The sequence below is a fragment of the Nelumbo nucifera genome, chromosome 6, assembly GCF_055504915.1.
Source record: "Nelumbo nucifera cultivar China Antique chromosome 6, China Antique-T2T, whole genome shotgun sequence".
In the NCBI taxonomy this organism is placed as follows: Eukaryota; Viridiplantae; Streptophyta; class Magnoliopsida; order Proteales; family Nelumbonaceae; genus Nelumbo; species Nelumbo nucifera.
Genome location: NC_142654.1, coordinates 67,953,802 through 67,969,025, shown reverse-complemented (window position 1 = coordinate 67,969,025; position 15,224 = coordinate 67,953,802). Strand labels below are relative to the sequence as shown.

The 15,224-nt window shown below is 40.4% G+C and overlaps 1 protein-coding gene across 3 annotated transcripts in view; it reads right to left on the bottom strand.

The window, feature by feature from the left end:
- SPP (Insulinase (Peptidase family M16) family protein) overlaps nt 1-15,224 on the bottom strand; it is a 105,284-nt gene that overhangs the window by 77,308 nt on the left and 12,752 nt on the right. For all 3 annotated transcript variants that reach the window (XM_010272345.3, XM_010272346.3, XM_010272347.3), the window contains exon 4: nt 2,388-2,586. In XM_010272345.3, coding sequence (XP_010270647.1) covers nt 2,388-2,586 — 199 coding nt within the window. The remainder of the gene's footprint in view (nt 1-2,387; nt 2,587-15,224) is intronic.

Here is a 15,224-nt window from a genome sequence, read left to right as displayed (position 1 = left end):
TTATGGAAAACTATGGATAATTATTAAGGAAATATGGTTATTGAACCTAGGGAAGTACCCTACGATATGTGTTTTTTACTTTAAAAAAAGAAATCCATTTGCCTAGGCGACGCCTAGGCACCTGCCTAAGCAGCTAGGCAACAAGGCGCCACCCTATCGCCTATGGATAAATCTATTGCAATTTATTTTTCAACTCTCAAAACCTTGTAGCAGGAGATAGACCTTTTAGAGATTGTGGTTTGGGAGAGTAGTAAAGATGCAGCTACTTACCAAAAGCAAGTAGAAAAGAACAGGGTGTTTAAGTTCTTAGCAAGACTTAATCCTGAATATGACATTGCACAACTGCAAAGTAACTAATTTTCCCCTTTTGCTTACCTTTGACTGCCAACTCCAAAGTAGTTTTTCAAAGGATTTCAGGAAGTATCCTTGGATCCTAAAGATCCCAAGGAGGTTAGTCTACAAAGTTGTAGGGGTAGCACAATAAAACAATTACTAGAGTCTCCGGTATCTCAAGTACAGAATGTAGTCAGTGTTATCTAGACCCAATTCTTTTCTATTGTGTTGTAAATTCTGATGCTATCTGACATGATTAGCCACACCAATAAGGCTGCTTTTCAAGGCACAGAAGAGTATCAGACAAAGTTACTAGGAACGTACATAAGCAATTTTTGGTAATAAATAAAAAAAATATTAAACTATGGAAAGTGATAGAACAAACAGGTGACAAGATATCACCCCCAGAATAGCACCCTAGATCCACCAAAACACAACCCTTCAGCTGTAGTTTTTAATTACAGAATAAAGAAATCAAACCCAAAAACACCAAAAAGGCAAAGCAAAACCCTGAACCCAACCAAGGCCCAAACCCTTTAACAGACCCCAGCCCAATAAAGCATTTGCATTAGCATGCCCCTCAGGAACCTTCTCCAGACCTTTCTTCAATCATCAGATACCTTTTCTCCAGGTCCTTGAACAGCTTCCTTGCCATTTCTTCCCCACCTAATACCCAGAGTCCTAAGGCTTGTTTGCTTGAACTGCATTTTCCACTATCTTGTCCATATCTACTTTCTTTTCTACCATTCTAACTCTATCCAACAACTCTCCCTCCTCCTCTTGCTCCTACTCAGAATTGTCTTCTGATATCTCCTTTTCCCCCATCTGTCCTCTCTTTATCTATGTTGTCTTCCCCTAAACCAGCTTCCTGTTCCCTTCTCTCCATCTCTCTTTGCAAGGGTCTTTCTAATTGAACTGTATGGGGTGATGCGGGAGCTGAAGAGTCAAAATTGGAATTTTATGATATTTTATGTATTTCTGTATTTTTGGACAGTAGGAGTATTTTTGTCATTTTTGCAATTTTCTGTGTGGTCCAATGATAGGGTCTAAATTGTCTAGTTATAGTTTGTTTATGTTTAAAATTTCAGAGTCATTGCATAAGTAGGATTAGAGTTATTGAATCTTCTTTGAATTGAAATAGGATATGACAGCTTAGTTTGAATCCTACTAGGATTATTGAATCTAACAGTTTGACTCCTAAGACTATTATGAGTCTAACAGTTTGACCCCTAGGATTATTATGAGTTCAGAGTCTATAAATATGTATGGACGTTTTACACAAAGGCAATGAATGATTCTAGGCACCCTGTGAGTGATTCCAGGTATTTTCTCTCTTCTTTCTCTCCCTATTTTCTCTCCTATTCCTTCAAGAAGCCATTACAGCCATCGACAGCCGTAAAACTCTGATCAATAAGACCGTTCAACATTCTCTAAGGACTAGAACTGAGCTGGTCCTACATCATGGGAACACCCCGCAGCCTCTTTTCCAAGCTCAAGCTTTGACTTAACAAGGATGCCACTTCTAGCTGAGTTTTTTTCTTTGCTTTTGGTCTTCAAAACCCTTCTCTTATATGTCCTCTTGAATTTACAAGGAAAATTCCCAAAATTTCCTTTGTTCAATCAATGAAAAACTTTTGTTACGTGTACTAATTGTGGTCTATTGTTTTGTTCCCATCTCCTCATCTACCTTTTCCTTCGTCCTGGGCTACATGTCCATCTATGGTCTTACTGCAACCCTTTTGTTACGTTTACTAATTGTCAACCCCTTAGCAAAGGCATCTCCCCACAATAAGAACAGAACTAAAGATTTAGCCACATGAACATCACACTTCACTACTTGATCCCATGATAATATCTTCCCTAGGTGAGTCAGTTGATCCATTTGAAGCTTAATGGGTTAGTCGTGAACTGTATCTGCATACTGAGGGCATTTTGGGTGCCCATTTTTTTCTTTGGTGTGGATATCTCCTTGGTGGTTGGAGAGGCAGAATTGGAGGAAGGCACCCTATTGCATATGAAAAAAGTTGAAACCACAAAACTAAGATTTAACAAACCTTCGTTCTTGTAGGAGAATGGATGTGAAACACTGTATGATGGAAATCTGTGTAAGCATTAGATCGTGCTCCTGTTCCAAGAAGCTTTTCACGCTTCTTACTTCCAAGGAATGCAACATGTTCAATCATATGTGCAATTCCTTGCTCATCTTCTTCTTCATCAATTGATCCCACATGAACTTCCATGTGTGCCTCAAACCTGCATCCAACACAAAGTAGAAGGTCAAAAGATACAACTCGTAGCACACAAGATAGAGCACTGAAGGTAAAATTCTCTTATCTCATAAGGCTACCCAGAATTTTCCAAATCCCATGAGATGAGAGTGGAGTATGTATGATAAGACACTGACGATCTTCAGCCAGGTTTGCAAAGACAAGTTGAAGCTTGAATCCCTTAGGTTGCACAAAAATATTCAAGGGACTAATGCACTATTTATTAACATTTCAGGTTTACTGAGATTATTTCTCCAACTTTCTAAGGTGATTTTGGCAATGTTTATTCCGAAGAATTCTGGTTTTCAGAAATATTCAATATCATCAAAACTCATCTATCACTGATATTTATGGGCAATTCTGCCCTTCCCTCTTTATGTCACAAGCTTTTCTTAACCATCAAAAAAATCATCTCAAATGTTGATATCTTAATGCTTGAATTTGAGTTGGGTTTTCAAGAGAACCTGCCTTCTTATTGATATTTTTGGATCTGAGATCTGTATCTCAGATCCTGACCGACTAAGCATCTCAGCTGGGCTATTTATGGAGATATGCATGTCATTTTTCTGTTTGGGGAATCAATGAGTGTGAGCACTATACAACATGTCTATCTCTCATAGTTTTCTAAAAGACATCTATATAACATAGTTTATCAAAATGAATTAAATTAAGGACTTGATACAGGACAGGGTAGGTGTCCTACAAATTTCAAATCTGGTGGTCGGTTTTGTCGAGTGAGAGAGAAGGAAAAAAATAAAAGAAAGAGAGAAAATTTTCCTAGTAACAACCAAAATCACTAAACTGGGATTTGTTTGGTCAAATCAATTCTTCCTGAATTGCAATTACAATGAATCTATTTATAAACTCTAACAATATAAACTTGGATGTCCCTATACCAATGTTGGTATGAAAATTTTAATAAATTCTCATGCAACATAATTCACTCAATCAAGTGATTGATTTTTTATTATTTTGGGTAAGGCCCATCAGGAAATCATACAGATTGTTCCCCTTAATTGCATCTCCACAAGAAAGTAGAGAACACCTTTTGATTCTGACTTGGAGAAATAAATGCATAGAACAAAAGAAAAGAACAATAGGATACTTAAAAAGAACTTTTCATTTGCATTTCTTTTACATAAAGTGTACAAGAATGAGAAGAAAGAAAAAGAAAATACAATTGAGAAACTATACAACAATACATTTCTCCTTTCTTTTTGATACAAAGAAAATTTCCTTCTCACTCCTTTCTTCACAATAAGCTGTAGTCAATCAGATGAAATTATGACTGTAGACAGCCTTAATCCTTGGATTTTTGCCTACAAAAAGGGAACCGTAGTCAATCAAACTGAATATTTGATTGTAGACGGTTTTTATCCCTCTGCTATTCATTTTCATTTGAAGGGAACCATAATCAACCCTTGAGAATTAAACTGTAGATGGTTTAATCCCTAACTTTGTCTCGAAAGAAGGACCATAATCAACCAAGTAGAGGCACCTGGTTGTAGATGGTTTTTTTTCTTTTGATGAATGTTGTAGATGGTTTATTTCCCTCTATTTTCTTTCTCAAAAGTGAAAATAAAAGAGAGAGAAAGAAGGATACATAGCAGAAGACATATATAGGAAGTATTTACAGAGAGGACTTTCCTTTGTCTACCTGTATTAGTGAGACTTTTCCTTCCCTACCTTCCCTTGAGCACTTCTCTTTTCTTCTCTCTTTATCTTTGTTTTTCTTAAGGATCTCTTGAGATAATTTTCCCCAAAGAGTGTCTCTCCATGCTTCTAGCTTCCACTTACGGAGCTTAAATAGGGAGTGGGGTAGTTTATGTAACTACCTCCTCCTCCTAGGTGAAGGAAACTTGTCCCTCCCACTTAAAGAGAGGGAACTCCCATATGGGATACTTTTATATAGTTTTAATGATTTGGCTAGTAGACTAGCCAACCCACTTATTTGAGTTATAATTTATTTAAATATTATTTGGATTTAAAAAAAAATGCCTTCAACAACCAACTCCAATTTGAACTAGGAAACTGACCCAAATCAATTTCCAATTGCTTTAAGGCCCCATTCGTTAACAAATTTCTTACTTACCCAGGTAAATGTTTCCTGGGTAACACTTAGCCAGGTAAGTTCACCTACCCATGTTCTATTGATTCCCAGGTAAGTAATATAATGACCTCTTTACCCATAAAAAGCCAATGTTAAAAATGGTAAACTTGTTCCATCATGTTTTATAATCTTTTCCCCTAGGCAAGAAAGTTACTTACCCACCTGTGAGATGGGTAAGTTTTACCCAGGTAAATGAATCTCCCTTTACCGTAGGGCCTAGTACTTAATGCAAAAAGAACATTGTAAAGCTGGTCAATGGGAATTGTGGTTAAGTTAGACTTGGAGAAAGCCTAAGATCTTGTGGATTGGTAATTAACATTTTGAGAATTTGTGGTTTTAGGGAGTTGTAGTGTAAATGGGTCAAAGGATGCTTGCAATTAAGTCATTATTCAATACTTGTTAATGGTTCAGTGGTCAATTTTTTTGAAGGTACTAGATGAAGGAAAGGGAGATTCATCATATGGATGGGCGAACCTTGCAAGGAGGTTGGGCGAAATTTCAAAAATTTTCTTTCTCCCTTCCGGGAATCCTATTCCCTAATTTAGAAAACTGCATTTTCAAGGTTCGTTCCTGAAATAAGCCGAACCAGATCTAAAACCAAAAGGAACCAAGTAGGGATATACCTAATACGGAATAACAGTAACTCCCAACATAGGTGTTCACGCCCAAAGAGGTGACCAAAACCCGCCTCCACTGAAAATGACACAGCTTATGGTGAGGCAGGATCAGCAAAGTGGTTCTTCAACAAGAACCCTTCTTCTAGCAAGAAACAATATCAAGAACTATTCTTGATCAGATCCAAAGGTGGAAATCGAACTGGATAGGGGTGGCAAGAACTGGAGGAGAATTCTACAGATTGTTGAGTGTATGAAACTGGTGAATTCGCCCCCTATTTATAGCCTTCTTTGGATTAGCTTCCTAATCCAATTAGGAAAGAGTTTCTTGATCCAAATCTGATATTTGGATCTGGACTCTTAAATGGATAAGACTTATCTTATCCTTTAGCTAATCCTAATCAGAATATAAACCAGAATTCGCTCCTTTTTAATTAACTCACTTAAGCACAGTTCAAAATGGGCTTTAGGCCCATTTAGTCACATAGCTCACTTTCCCTTTAAATGCTAGCTAGCTTGGCTCTCTTTGTATGGCGTGGGACCCTAGCATTGATCTACACATCAGCCACATGGGTTCAGCCCAGCCTTTGTTACAAGGCCTGGCCAAATTCACTGCAGAACACAGTGAACCCCTGAGTCCATCAATATGGGCTCTTAATGGGCCCAACGTTTACACTAAATAGCCCTTGGGTCCAGCCAACTTATGAAGGCCCAAGGACTGTGGGCAGATGCAAGATTAGCCTATTAGGTATAACCCTCAATGGTCTTACACTTAACCTCTCAGTCGTTAATGATCAAACACTGCCCGACAAGAGAGGACCTCTCCCTCAGCTGCAAGGTACAGTGTTGCACTCTCTACTCACATGGATCCCGAGAATTAAAACATTTTGCAAACATTTTGTGAAACCATAATATATATGTATATCCCTATATAAATATATTTTGCAAAACAAATCTCGACATTTTGAAATCAACTGACGGTGGTTTAGGTATCCATCAGAGAGAGTGCATTCCCCAATCATTCACTTTGTCCGACAAAGGGGCTGATCCTATCACTATGATCACCCACTCAGGTGAATTCTCGGACTGCCCCAACATACCCAGGTTTTGACTCAGTCAAGGATCTCACTGATTGGCATATCAAAGACAGTCCAATCCGACACCTAATGCAGTACCATAATCGAGTCTAGGGGTCAAGTGTAACATTCCAATTTTGCCTATCTGTCTCCAAAGTCCAGGGCAATACTAGAATTTGGTCCGGTTCAGGGTTTCAAGAAAACCCACACTGCATGTACCTCAGGTCTCACCCTGGCAGTTGAGACAAGCCACCCCAACCCACTTGGCGGCACATCAGTGTCAGCCTTGACAGGATAAATCTCCCCAGATCTATCCAACGGCTATGAAGATTCTAAACTAACACAAGTCTCATAAGTGTCCAGTTTAAGGGTATTACACAAAAACACACCAAAATAACATGAATCAATTATGCACTTTATTCATTTACAATAAATGTCAATAAGTACATCAATCTGATTGGAGCTAAGGGCGTAACTGTCTAACACTAGAGGTCTTAGGCAAGGTGACCCACTATCACCTTTCCTTTTCACCATGGTAGTTGAGGTTCTGAGCAAATTGATCTCAAGAGACAATAGATTGCAGTTGATTAAAGGATGCTCAGTTGGGAGGGATAGAATTTTGGTCATGCACTTGCAATTTGTTGATGTCAGTAAATCTGCTATGGGGTGGAAATTTTGAAGCTGCTAGTAAATCTCTTTGAGAGGGTATCCAACCTGAAGGTTAATTGGAATAAGAGTTTATTGGTAGGCATTAATATTCATGAGGATGTGTTGGGAGATATGGTTGATTCCTTGGGGTGTGAGAGAGGGTAGTGACCATTCAAATAATTAGGATTACCTCTAGGTGACAACCCCAAGTCACTCAACTTTTGGAGCCCAGTGGTGGAAAGGTTTGAGAAGTGATTAGCCGGTTAGAAACGAAATTATATTTCTCTGGGTGGGAGAATAACTTTGATTAAATCCACCTTAGCTAACCTTCCTGTTTATTATATGTCAATTTTCAGGATGCCCCAAGTTGTGAAAAAAAAATTGAAAAGATTATAAGAGACTTCTTATGGGAACCTAGGCAAGGGAATAAAGATTACTAGCTTAGTTAGGAGAAGGTAATAAAGTTAAAAGCAAATGGGGGTTAGGGATTAGAAACTTGAGATTAAAAAATCAAGCATTGTTGAGTAAATGGCTATGGATATTTCCGAAAGAGGATCAAAGACTTTGACATAAAGTGGTGGCAAGTGTGCATGGGCTGTCAAACAACGATTGGGATGTTGGTTGTCTTCATAGAGCTACCATGGCTACACCTTGGAAACCCATCCATGACTCTCTTCCTAACTTCCTCAGCCATATCAAGTATCTTGGTCTTGGATCAGAAGAAGTATTTTAAAAGCAATCATATCAGGTATCTTGGTCTTGGGTCAGAAGCAGTGTTTTAAAAGCGCAAGGTACAAAAAAGGCGTAGGGGCCAATTTGCACCTAAGGCACAAGGCGCAAGGCGCGTGCCTTTTTGAAGCAAGGCATAAAAATGCAAAAAAAAAACGCTAAAAATCAAAAACAAATGTCAAAAAATCAAAAAAAAAGCCAAAATTGCAAAAAATCAAAAAATATTAAACATAATACTAATAAAAAATGTAAACTTATATTTTAAAATAAATGCTTTAAAAGACCTATTATCTAAAATTAAAATACATAAATATAACATGTAAAGCGTATTCAAATGAAAATTTAAACATAAAATCAAACATATAAAACATTTTCAAGCATATAAAATCCGCAATCTCTTTTTTTCCTCAATTGCATTACTTCAAGTATCTAATGTAATGTAAAACATATTACATTCCTGATTCTACAAGCCGCCTTTGTGCCGCCCCTCAAGGCAAGCCCCAACAAGCCCATGTTAGGGTCTTAAATTCTTAGTTCTCACACAAGAAATAATGATTTTATAATTTTAATTGCTTTTTAAGAAGTTATTTTATTAGGATGAATGAATGAACATTAGAAAATAGGGGGTTCTCAGAGCTTCATACAGGGGGCCGAGGGCTCCACTAGGTTCAAAAAAGGCATGAAATTTTCAAAAGGCACATGTCTAGGCTGACTGCTAAGGTGTAAGGTGCATCAAGCGCACCAAGCATGTGCCTTTTGAAAGGGCTGCACCTAGGACCTAGGCAAGGTGCATACCCTAAAATGTGCCTCGCTTGTGTGCCTCAGGCGCACCTTTTAAATCACTGGTCAAAAGATAAGGTTTTGGGAAGATATTTGGCTCGGGGAGTCCCCTTTGAAGGAGACTTTTCCCTCTCTTTACACTCTTTCCAATCTCAAAGGTAAACCAATGTCAGAATTTATTAGTCCCCCTCTCTCCCCTCTTCAGCTGAACTGGAACTTGGGCTTCACTAGAAACCTTAGAGAATCTGAAATTCCTAGTGTGTTTGCTTTGCTTACATTGCTGAATTCTGTGGTTCTTGGGGATGGGGATGGGGATAGTAGGATGTGGACTCTAAATCATGTTTGGCTCTTCACTTGTATATCATTGTTTAATTCACTTGTAGCCTCCTCTTCTTCCCTTTCTCCTTTGTTCCCTGTTAAGGAAATTTGGTGCTCCCCCATTTCTCATAGAGTCCGTGCTTTCTGTTGGGAAGTGTATCACAGCTGCATTAACACATGCAATAAGCTCCAAAGGAAGAGACCTAACTGGTGTTTGTCTCCCAACTGGTGCTGCTTATGTAAGTTAAATGGTGAGACTGCACTTCATCTCTTAATCTGCTTCCCCTTTGTTGGCTTTATTTGGGATTGGTTTGCTTCACTTTTTGGTTGTAGATGGCTCCCTCCTGTCAGCTTGGAAGGATTTCTTACCTCTTCCAATTGCAGATGTACAAATAAAAGAGGCAGGCTAATGTGGAGGTGTACAAGGGCAGCAGTGGTTTGGACAGTCTGGAGGAAAGAAATTCAAGAATATTTGGGGATAAGGAGAGGAAAGGAATAAGGAAGCCTTGATCGAGATCATAACCATGGGTAGCTCATTGGGTTAAAACGTCGGATCTGTTTTCAGACTTTCAGGTTAATGATTTCTTCAGATCTTGGGGAGCAATTGTTGCTTCCTCTTCTAGAAGACAGATAGCATCAGTGGACTGGTCACCTCCATCAAGTGGCTGGCTGAAGCTGAATTTTGATGGGAGTTGCATGGGCAATCCTGGCCCCTCCGGAATTGGAGGAGTTATCAGAGATGGAGAAGAAAATATGTGTGTTCTCTTCTCAGGTCCAATTGAGCAAGGTGATGTGGCATCTGCAGAATTTTGGGCAGCTGTTTTTGGAGTTGAGAAAGCCATATTGAATGACTAATTATGACTCCAAAATAGTGGTTGAATGGCTAAAGAAGGGAGGAGTATCTTGGTATCTACGGAATGTTCTTAGGCGTTTCAAATGGCACTCTAGGGGCACGTCTATTCAGGTTAATTGGGTTAGAAGATCGGCCAACAGTCTGGCAGATGGTCTAGCTAAGCAAGGAGACCGGCTTCAGTCAAGGCAAATCCATGCCCACACCATTCTAACAGCCTTTCTCAATCTTGCATTGGGAATATCTCCCCATGAAATAAAGCATATAAGTATGGAGATATTCTCAATGCAAGGCAGTAAAGGCTGCCCGAACAGAGTTTGCCCTGACTGAAGACGAAGCTTAGGGGTTCAGAGACAGAGTATGTTTTGGGCTCAGCTGTAATATGTTTGGGGGGTCTAGACACTTGGCGTCTGATGTATTTTCGACAATGTCTTGCTTCTCTGCTTTATTTTAAAATTAATAAATTTTAATTTATTAATTGACCAACTTTCCCCCTCTTATTAATAAAATTAATAAATTTTAATTTATTAATATGTTTGGGGGGTCTAGACACTTGGCGTCTGATGTATTTTCGAAAAAAAAAGTTGGTCAATGGGAAACAGATATCCATTGACCAACTTTCCCCCTCTTATTTACGGGTAAACAAACGGAGCCTAAAGTAAGACAAACACATAGAGACACTTATATAAGGAGTCTGACTCCTAAAGAACTCCAAGAACACCTTACATTCCTACTAAAACTAACTTAACATAAAGACACCAGAAATAACTAAAAATAGTAAATCACAATTTTACTATAAATAATTGTTATAATTCAGGTCTGCCTTAGAGTTCAGCCTGACTGAGTTCAGTTATGTAGAAGAAGAAAAAGTGATAGAGAAAGAGAGAAAGGGAGAATGAGAGAATAGAGAATTCTGGTTCGAACTGAAAGAGTCAACTTGACTTCTCCCAGTCGGCCAGTAAGTATTTATATTATTATTAAAACATAACTGAAAAGACCTATGTGCCCTTACTTAAGTTAAGAGCACATGTTTCAACACAACATTACAGATCAGCAACATCAATCAAGGTATAAAGACAGAAATACCCCTACGCTAACACTCCCCCTCAAGCTGGTGAGTATATATCCCAGCTTGTTACATATGTAGTCCACTTTTCCCCGACTCAAGCCTTTTGTAAATAAGTCAGCCCATTGATTTCCTGTATTAACATGTGTAGTGTCTAGCTCTCCATTCAGCACCTTCTCCCTCACAAAGTGACAGTCAACCTCAATGTGCTTGGTTCTTTCATGAAACACTGGATTAGAGGAGATATGAACTGCAGCCTGATTATCACAATAGAGCTTCATTGGAGTGTTAATGTTGTACCCTACTTCCTGTAGAAGGTTCCTTAGCCACACTAATTCACAAGCGGTATGCACCATAGCCCTATATTCTGCTTCTGCACTACTTCTTGCCACAACCGTCTGCTTCTTACTTTTCCATGTCACCAAGTTACCTCCCAGAAACGTGCAATAGCCTGTAGTAGACCGCCTATCAGACATAGAACCGGCCCAATCAGCATCAGAATACCCTTCTATTTCAAGTTTTCCCCCACTCTTGTATATCAGACCGCGACCCGGGGCCCCTTTTAGATACTTCACAATTCTCAGAACCGCATTCCAATGAGGAATCAGAGGTTTTTGCATGAACTGGCTTACCACACTAACAGCAAATGAGATGTCTGGTCTGGTAATGGTTAGGTAGTTCAGTTTGCCCACAAGTCGTCGGTATCTGCCAGGGTCTTCAAACACTTCACCCATATCACTGCTTAGCTTGGTATTTGTGTCCATGGGTGTTTCAGCTGGTTTGGCACCCAACAAGCCTGTTTCTTCCAGCAAATCAAGCACATACTTCCTCTGGCACAGGTTAATCCCATACTTGGATCTCGCTACCTCTATCCCCAAGAAGTATTTCAGTTTACCCAGATCCTTTGTCTGAAAGTGATCCTGCAGATAAGTCTTCAGCCTGTCAATACCAATGTTATCATTCCCAGTAATAACAATATCATCTACATACACTACCAACAGTATTTTTCCTCCCGGAGAGTCATGACTAAATACAGAATGGTCAACTTTGCACTGTTTCATGTCAAACTTCTTTACCACCTCACTGAACCTACCAAACCATGCTCGAGGAGACTGTTTAAGCCCATATATAGCCTTCCTTAGTCTGCACACCTTACCATCCTCCCCCTGAGCAACAAACCCTGGAGGTTGCTCCATGTAGACCTCCTCGAGTAAGTCACCATGCAAAAAGGCATTCTTGATATCAAACTAATATAGTGGCCACTCATACATGGCTGCAAGAGAGATCACAACACGAACTGACCCTATCTTAGCAACCGGTGAGAAGGTCTCTGTGTAGTCAATGCCATAGGTTTGGGAGTACCCTTTTGCAACTAATCGCGCTTTCAAGCGTTCAACACTACCATCAGGCAGATACTTAACCGTATAAACCCACTTACAACCAACAGCTTGCTTCCTAGGAGGAAGAGTAGTGAGGTCCCAAGTATGATTATGATGAAGGGCTGAGAGTTCTTCTTCCATGGCACGGCACCACCCTGGAGAGGCAAGGGCTTCCTGGACATCTTTAGGAACAATAACTGATGATAACAAGGTAACAAACTGGCGATGGGAAGCAGAAAGGTGAGTAAGAGAAACATAATTAGAAATGGGATGAAGGGTGCAAGTACGTTTACCTTTCCGCAAAGCAATGGGTAGATCAATCTCAGATGCTAAGTGGGGGTCTGGAGCCGGATCCGTCGACGGAGATGTAGCTGGAAGAGTAGTAGCTGGTGCACGTGGGCGATGTGTATACACATGACGGATAGGTGGGCGTTCAACAGGCGGTGGCACCAGAGGCAAGGATTTGGTCACGACTGGAACAAAGGGAGGAGGATCAACAACGGGAAGTGGAAGAGGAGGAGGTGATGAGGAGGAGGAAGCATCACCAGACGCCAAAAAGAATGGAGTAGACTCAAAGAAACTGACATCAGCACACATAAAGGACTGTCGAGAACCAAGATGGTAACACCTATACCCTTTCTGGGTCCGAGAATAGCCAAGGAAGATGCACTTGAGAGAACGGGCATCAAACTTGCCGTTCCCGGGACCCAGATTATGGACAAAACAGACACACCCAAAAACTCTCGGCGTAAGAGGGAACGGAGACAAAGTGGGAAACAAGACCTAAAACGAAGACTGACCATCAAGGATGAACGTGAGCATCCGATTAATCAGAAAACAAGAGGTAAGCACTGCATCACTCCAAAAAGGTTTGGGAACATGCATGTGATGCATTAGGGATCTTGCTGTTTCAAGGAGATGGCGATTCTTTCTCTCAGCCACCCCGTTTTGTTGTGGGGTGTAGGTACACAAGGTCTGATGTATAATGCCATGTTGGTCCAGGTATTCCTGAAATGATGAGGATAAATATTCGCGGCCATTATCAGAACGAAAAACTTTGATGTGGGTACCAAATTGGTTACGAATTTCAGCATAAAATTTTTGAAAAATGGTAAACAATTCACTTCTTTCTTTCATTAAATAGAGCCATGTCATCCTTGAAAAATATCTACAAAAATGACAAAATATCTGTATCCATTATATGACATTACTTTATAAGGACCCCAAACATCTGAATGAACTAAAGAAAAAGGACTCGACACACGGTTATCAACCCTAGAACTAAAGGGAACACGATGGTGTTTCCCAAACTGACACGACTCACAATCCAAAATAGAAAGCTGACTCAAGGACGGAACCAAGGACTTCAAGACTTTGAGCGACGGATGACCAAATCGGCAGTGCCACTGGAGAGGAGAAAGAGATGACTGGAGAGCTGTTGAAGTTCTACCACCACCACTGTCAAGATAATACAGTCCACCTGCTTCATACCCTCCACCAATCTTCATCCCCGTCTTGAGATCCTGAAAGACACACATAGAAGGATATAAAAGGTAATGGAGCAGTTAAGTGATTTGGTCAGCTTACTAACAGACATAAGATTAAAAGGCAATTTAGGAACATACAGAACTGATGAGAGGGATACAGAATCTAGGTCAATATTACCAACACCACAAATTGAGGATGTGGAACCATTAGCAAGGGTGACAGATTGTGATGTTGAGCAATGAGATAAGGAGGAAAACACACCTGGAGTTCCAGTCATGTGATCGGAGGCTCCAGAGTCAATGATCCAGGGATTTGGTGTAAATGCCAGACAAGCCATACCTGAGTGAGCAAAAGTCGCCGTGTTCTGCTGTGATTGGATAAACCTCTCATATTCATCACGGAGAACACTCACCATCTCCTTCATGGGACCATCTGTGGATGTAGGAGGCAACTGGTCAGATGAATGATTCTCCTGTCCAAAGCTGGAACTTGAGTCACCGGTCGCGGCATGATTGGCCCAGGTTGAGGGAGGACCATGTAAATCATAACAATAGTTGATGGTATGTCCATCCATACCACAATGAGTGCACTTCCTTGGGCCTGAGCTACGTCCTCTACCACGGGCTCCCCCTGAATCTCTGCTCCCAGTACGACCACCACCACGATTATAAGTAGACCCACCATTGCCACTTCGGCCATATGCAGAACCACTACCAACACCACGGCCAGATTGAGCTCCCCGAGCTCCACCTCTACCACCACGGCCTCTCAATGCAGCAAAGGCAAATCTATCTGAGATATTAGAGTTCTCAGTAGATCCGATAGAAATCCTCCGAAGTCGAGCAAATACCTCTTCTAGGAACGGAAGAGCTGATCCCCCTAATATCTGAGCCCGTATTTGGTTCATATTCAGACTTTAGTCCCACCAAAAATCTAGTCACATCAAGTTGCTCTCTCTGTTGTTGCTGAATCTTGACATCAGAAGTGAGAGGATGATAGACATTCAACTCATTACGTATGTTCCTCATGTTGGCATAGTACTCCTCAAGACTCTGATTGCCCTGTTGCAGATTAAAGTACTCTTGATAAAGCTGATAAACTCTGGTTGTATTGTCTTGCCCCGAATACAATTTCTTCGCATGGTCCCACACATCTTTGGCAGTATCAAAGAACATGAAGTTCACACTAACCCTGGGTTCCATATTGTTCCACAACCATGTGATGATCTGAGCGTCCTCTTGCTCCCAGTCTTCATACTCGTGAAAGTCAGAGGAGGGTTTCTCCTCTCTGATGTGTTTTACCTTCTTCTTTGCCTTCAGAAAGACTTCAACGGATTTAGCCCAAGGCACATAATTCTCTCCATTTAACTTAATGGATGTCATCTGAACATTCAGGTAGTCTGTAGGCACCATCACACTAGGTTTATAATCATTATTGTCTCCCATTATGTTATCACCAATTCTGCACACTTGTTGAATTCTGTCATCACTGAGATCAGCACACTACACACCACTAGGTCACACCTATCACACTGATTGCAGCACTAATTGTTGCTGGAATGTGTGC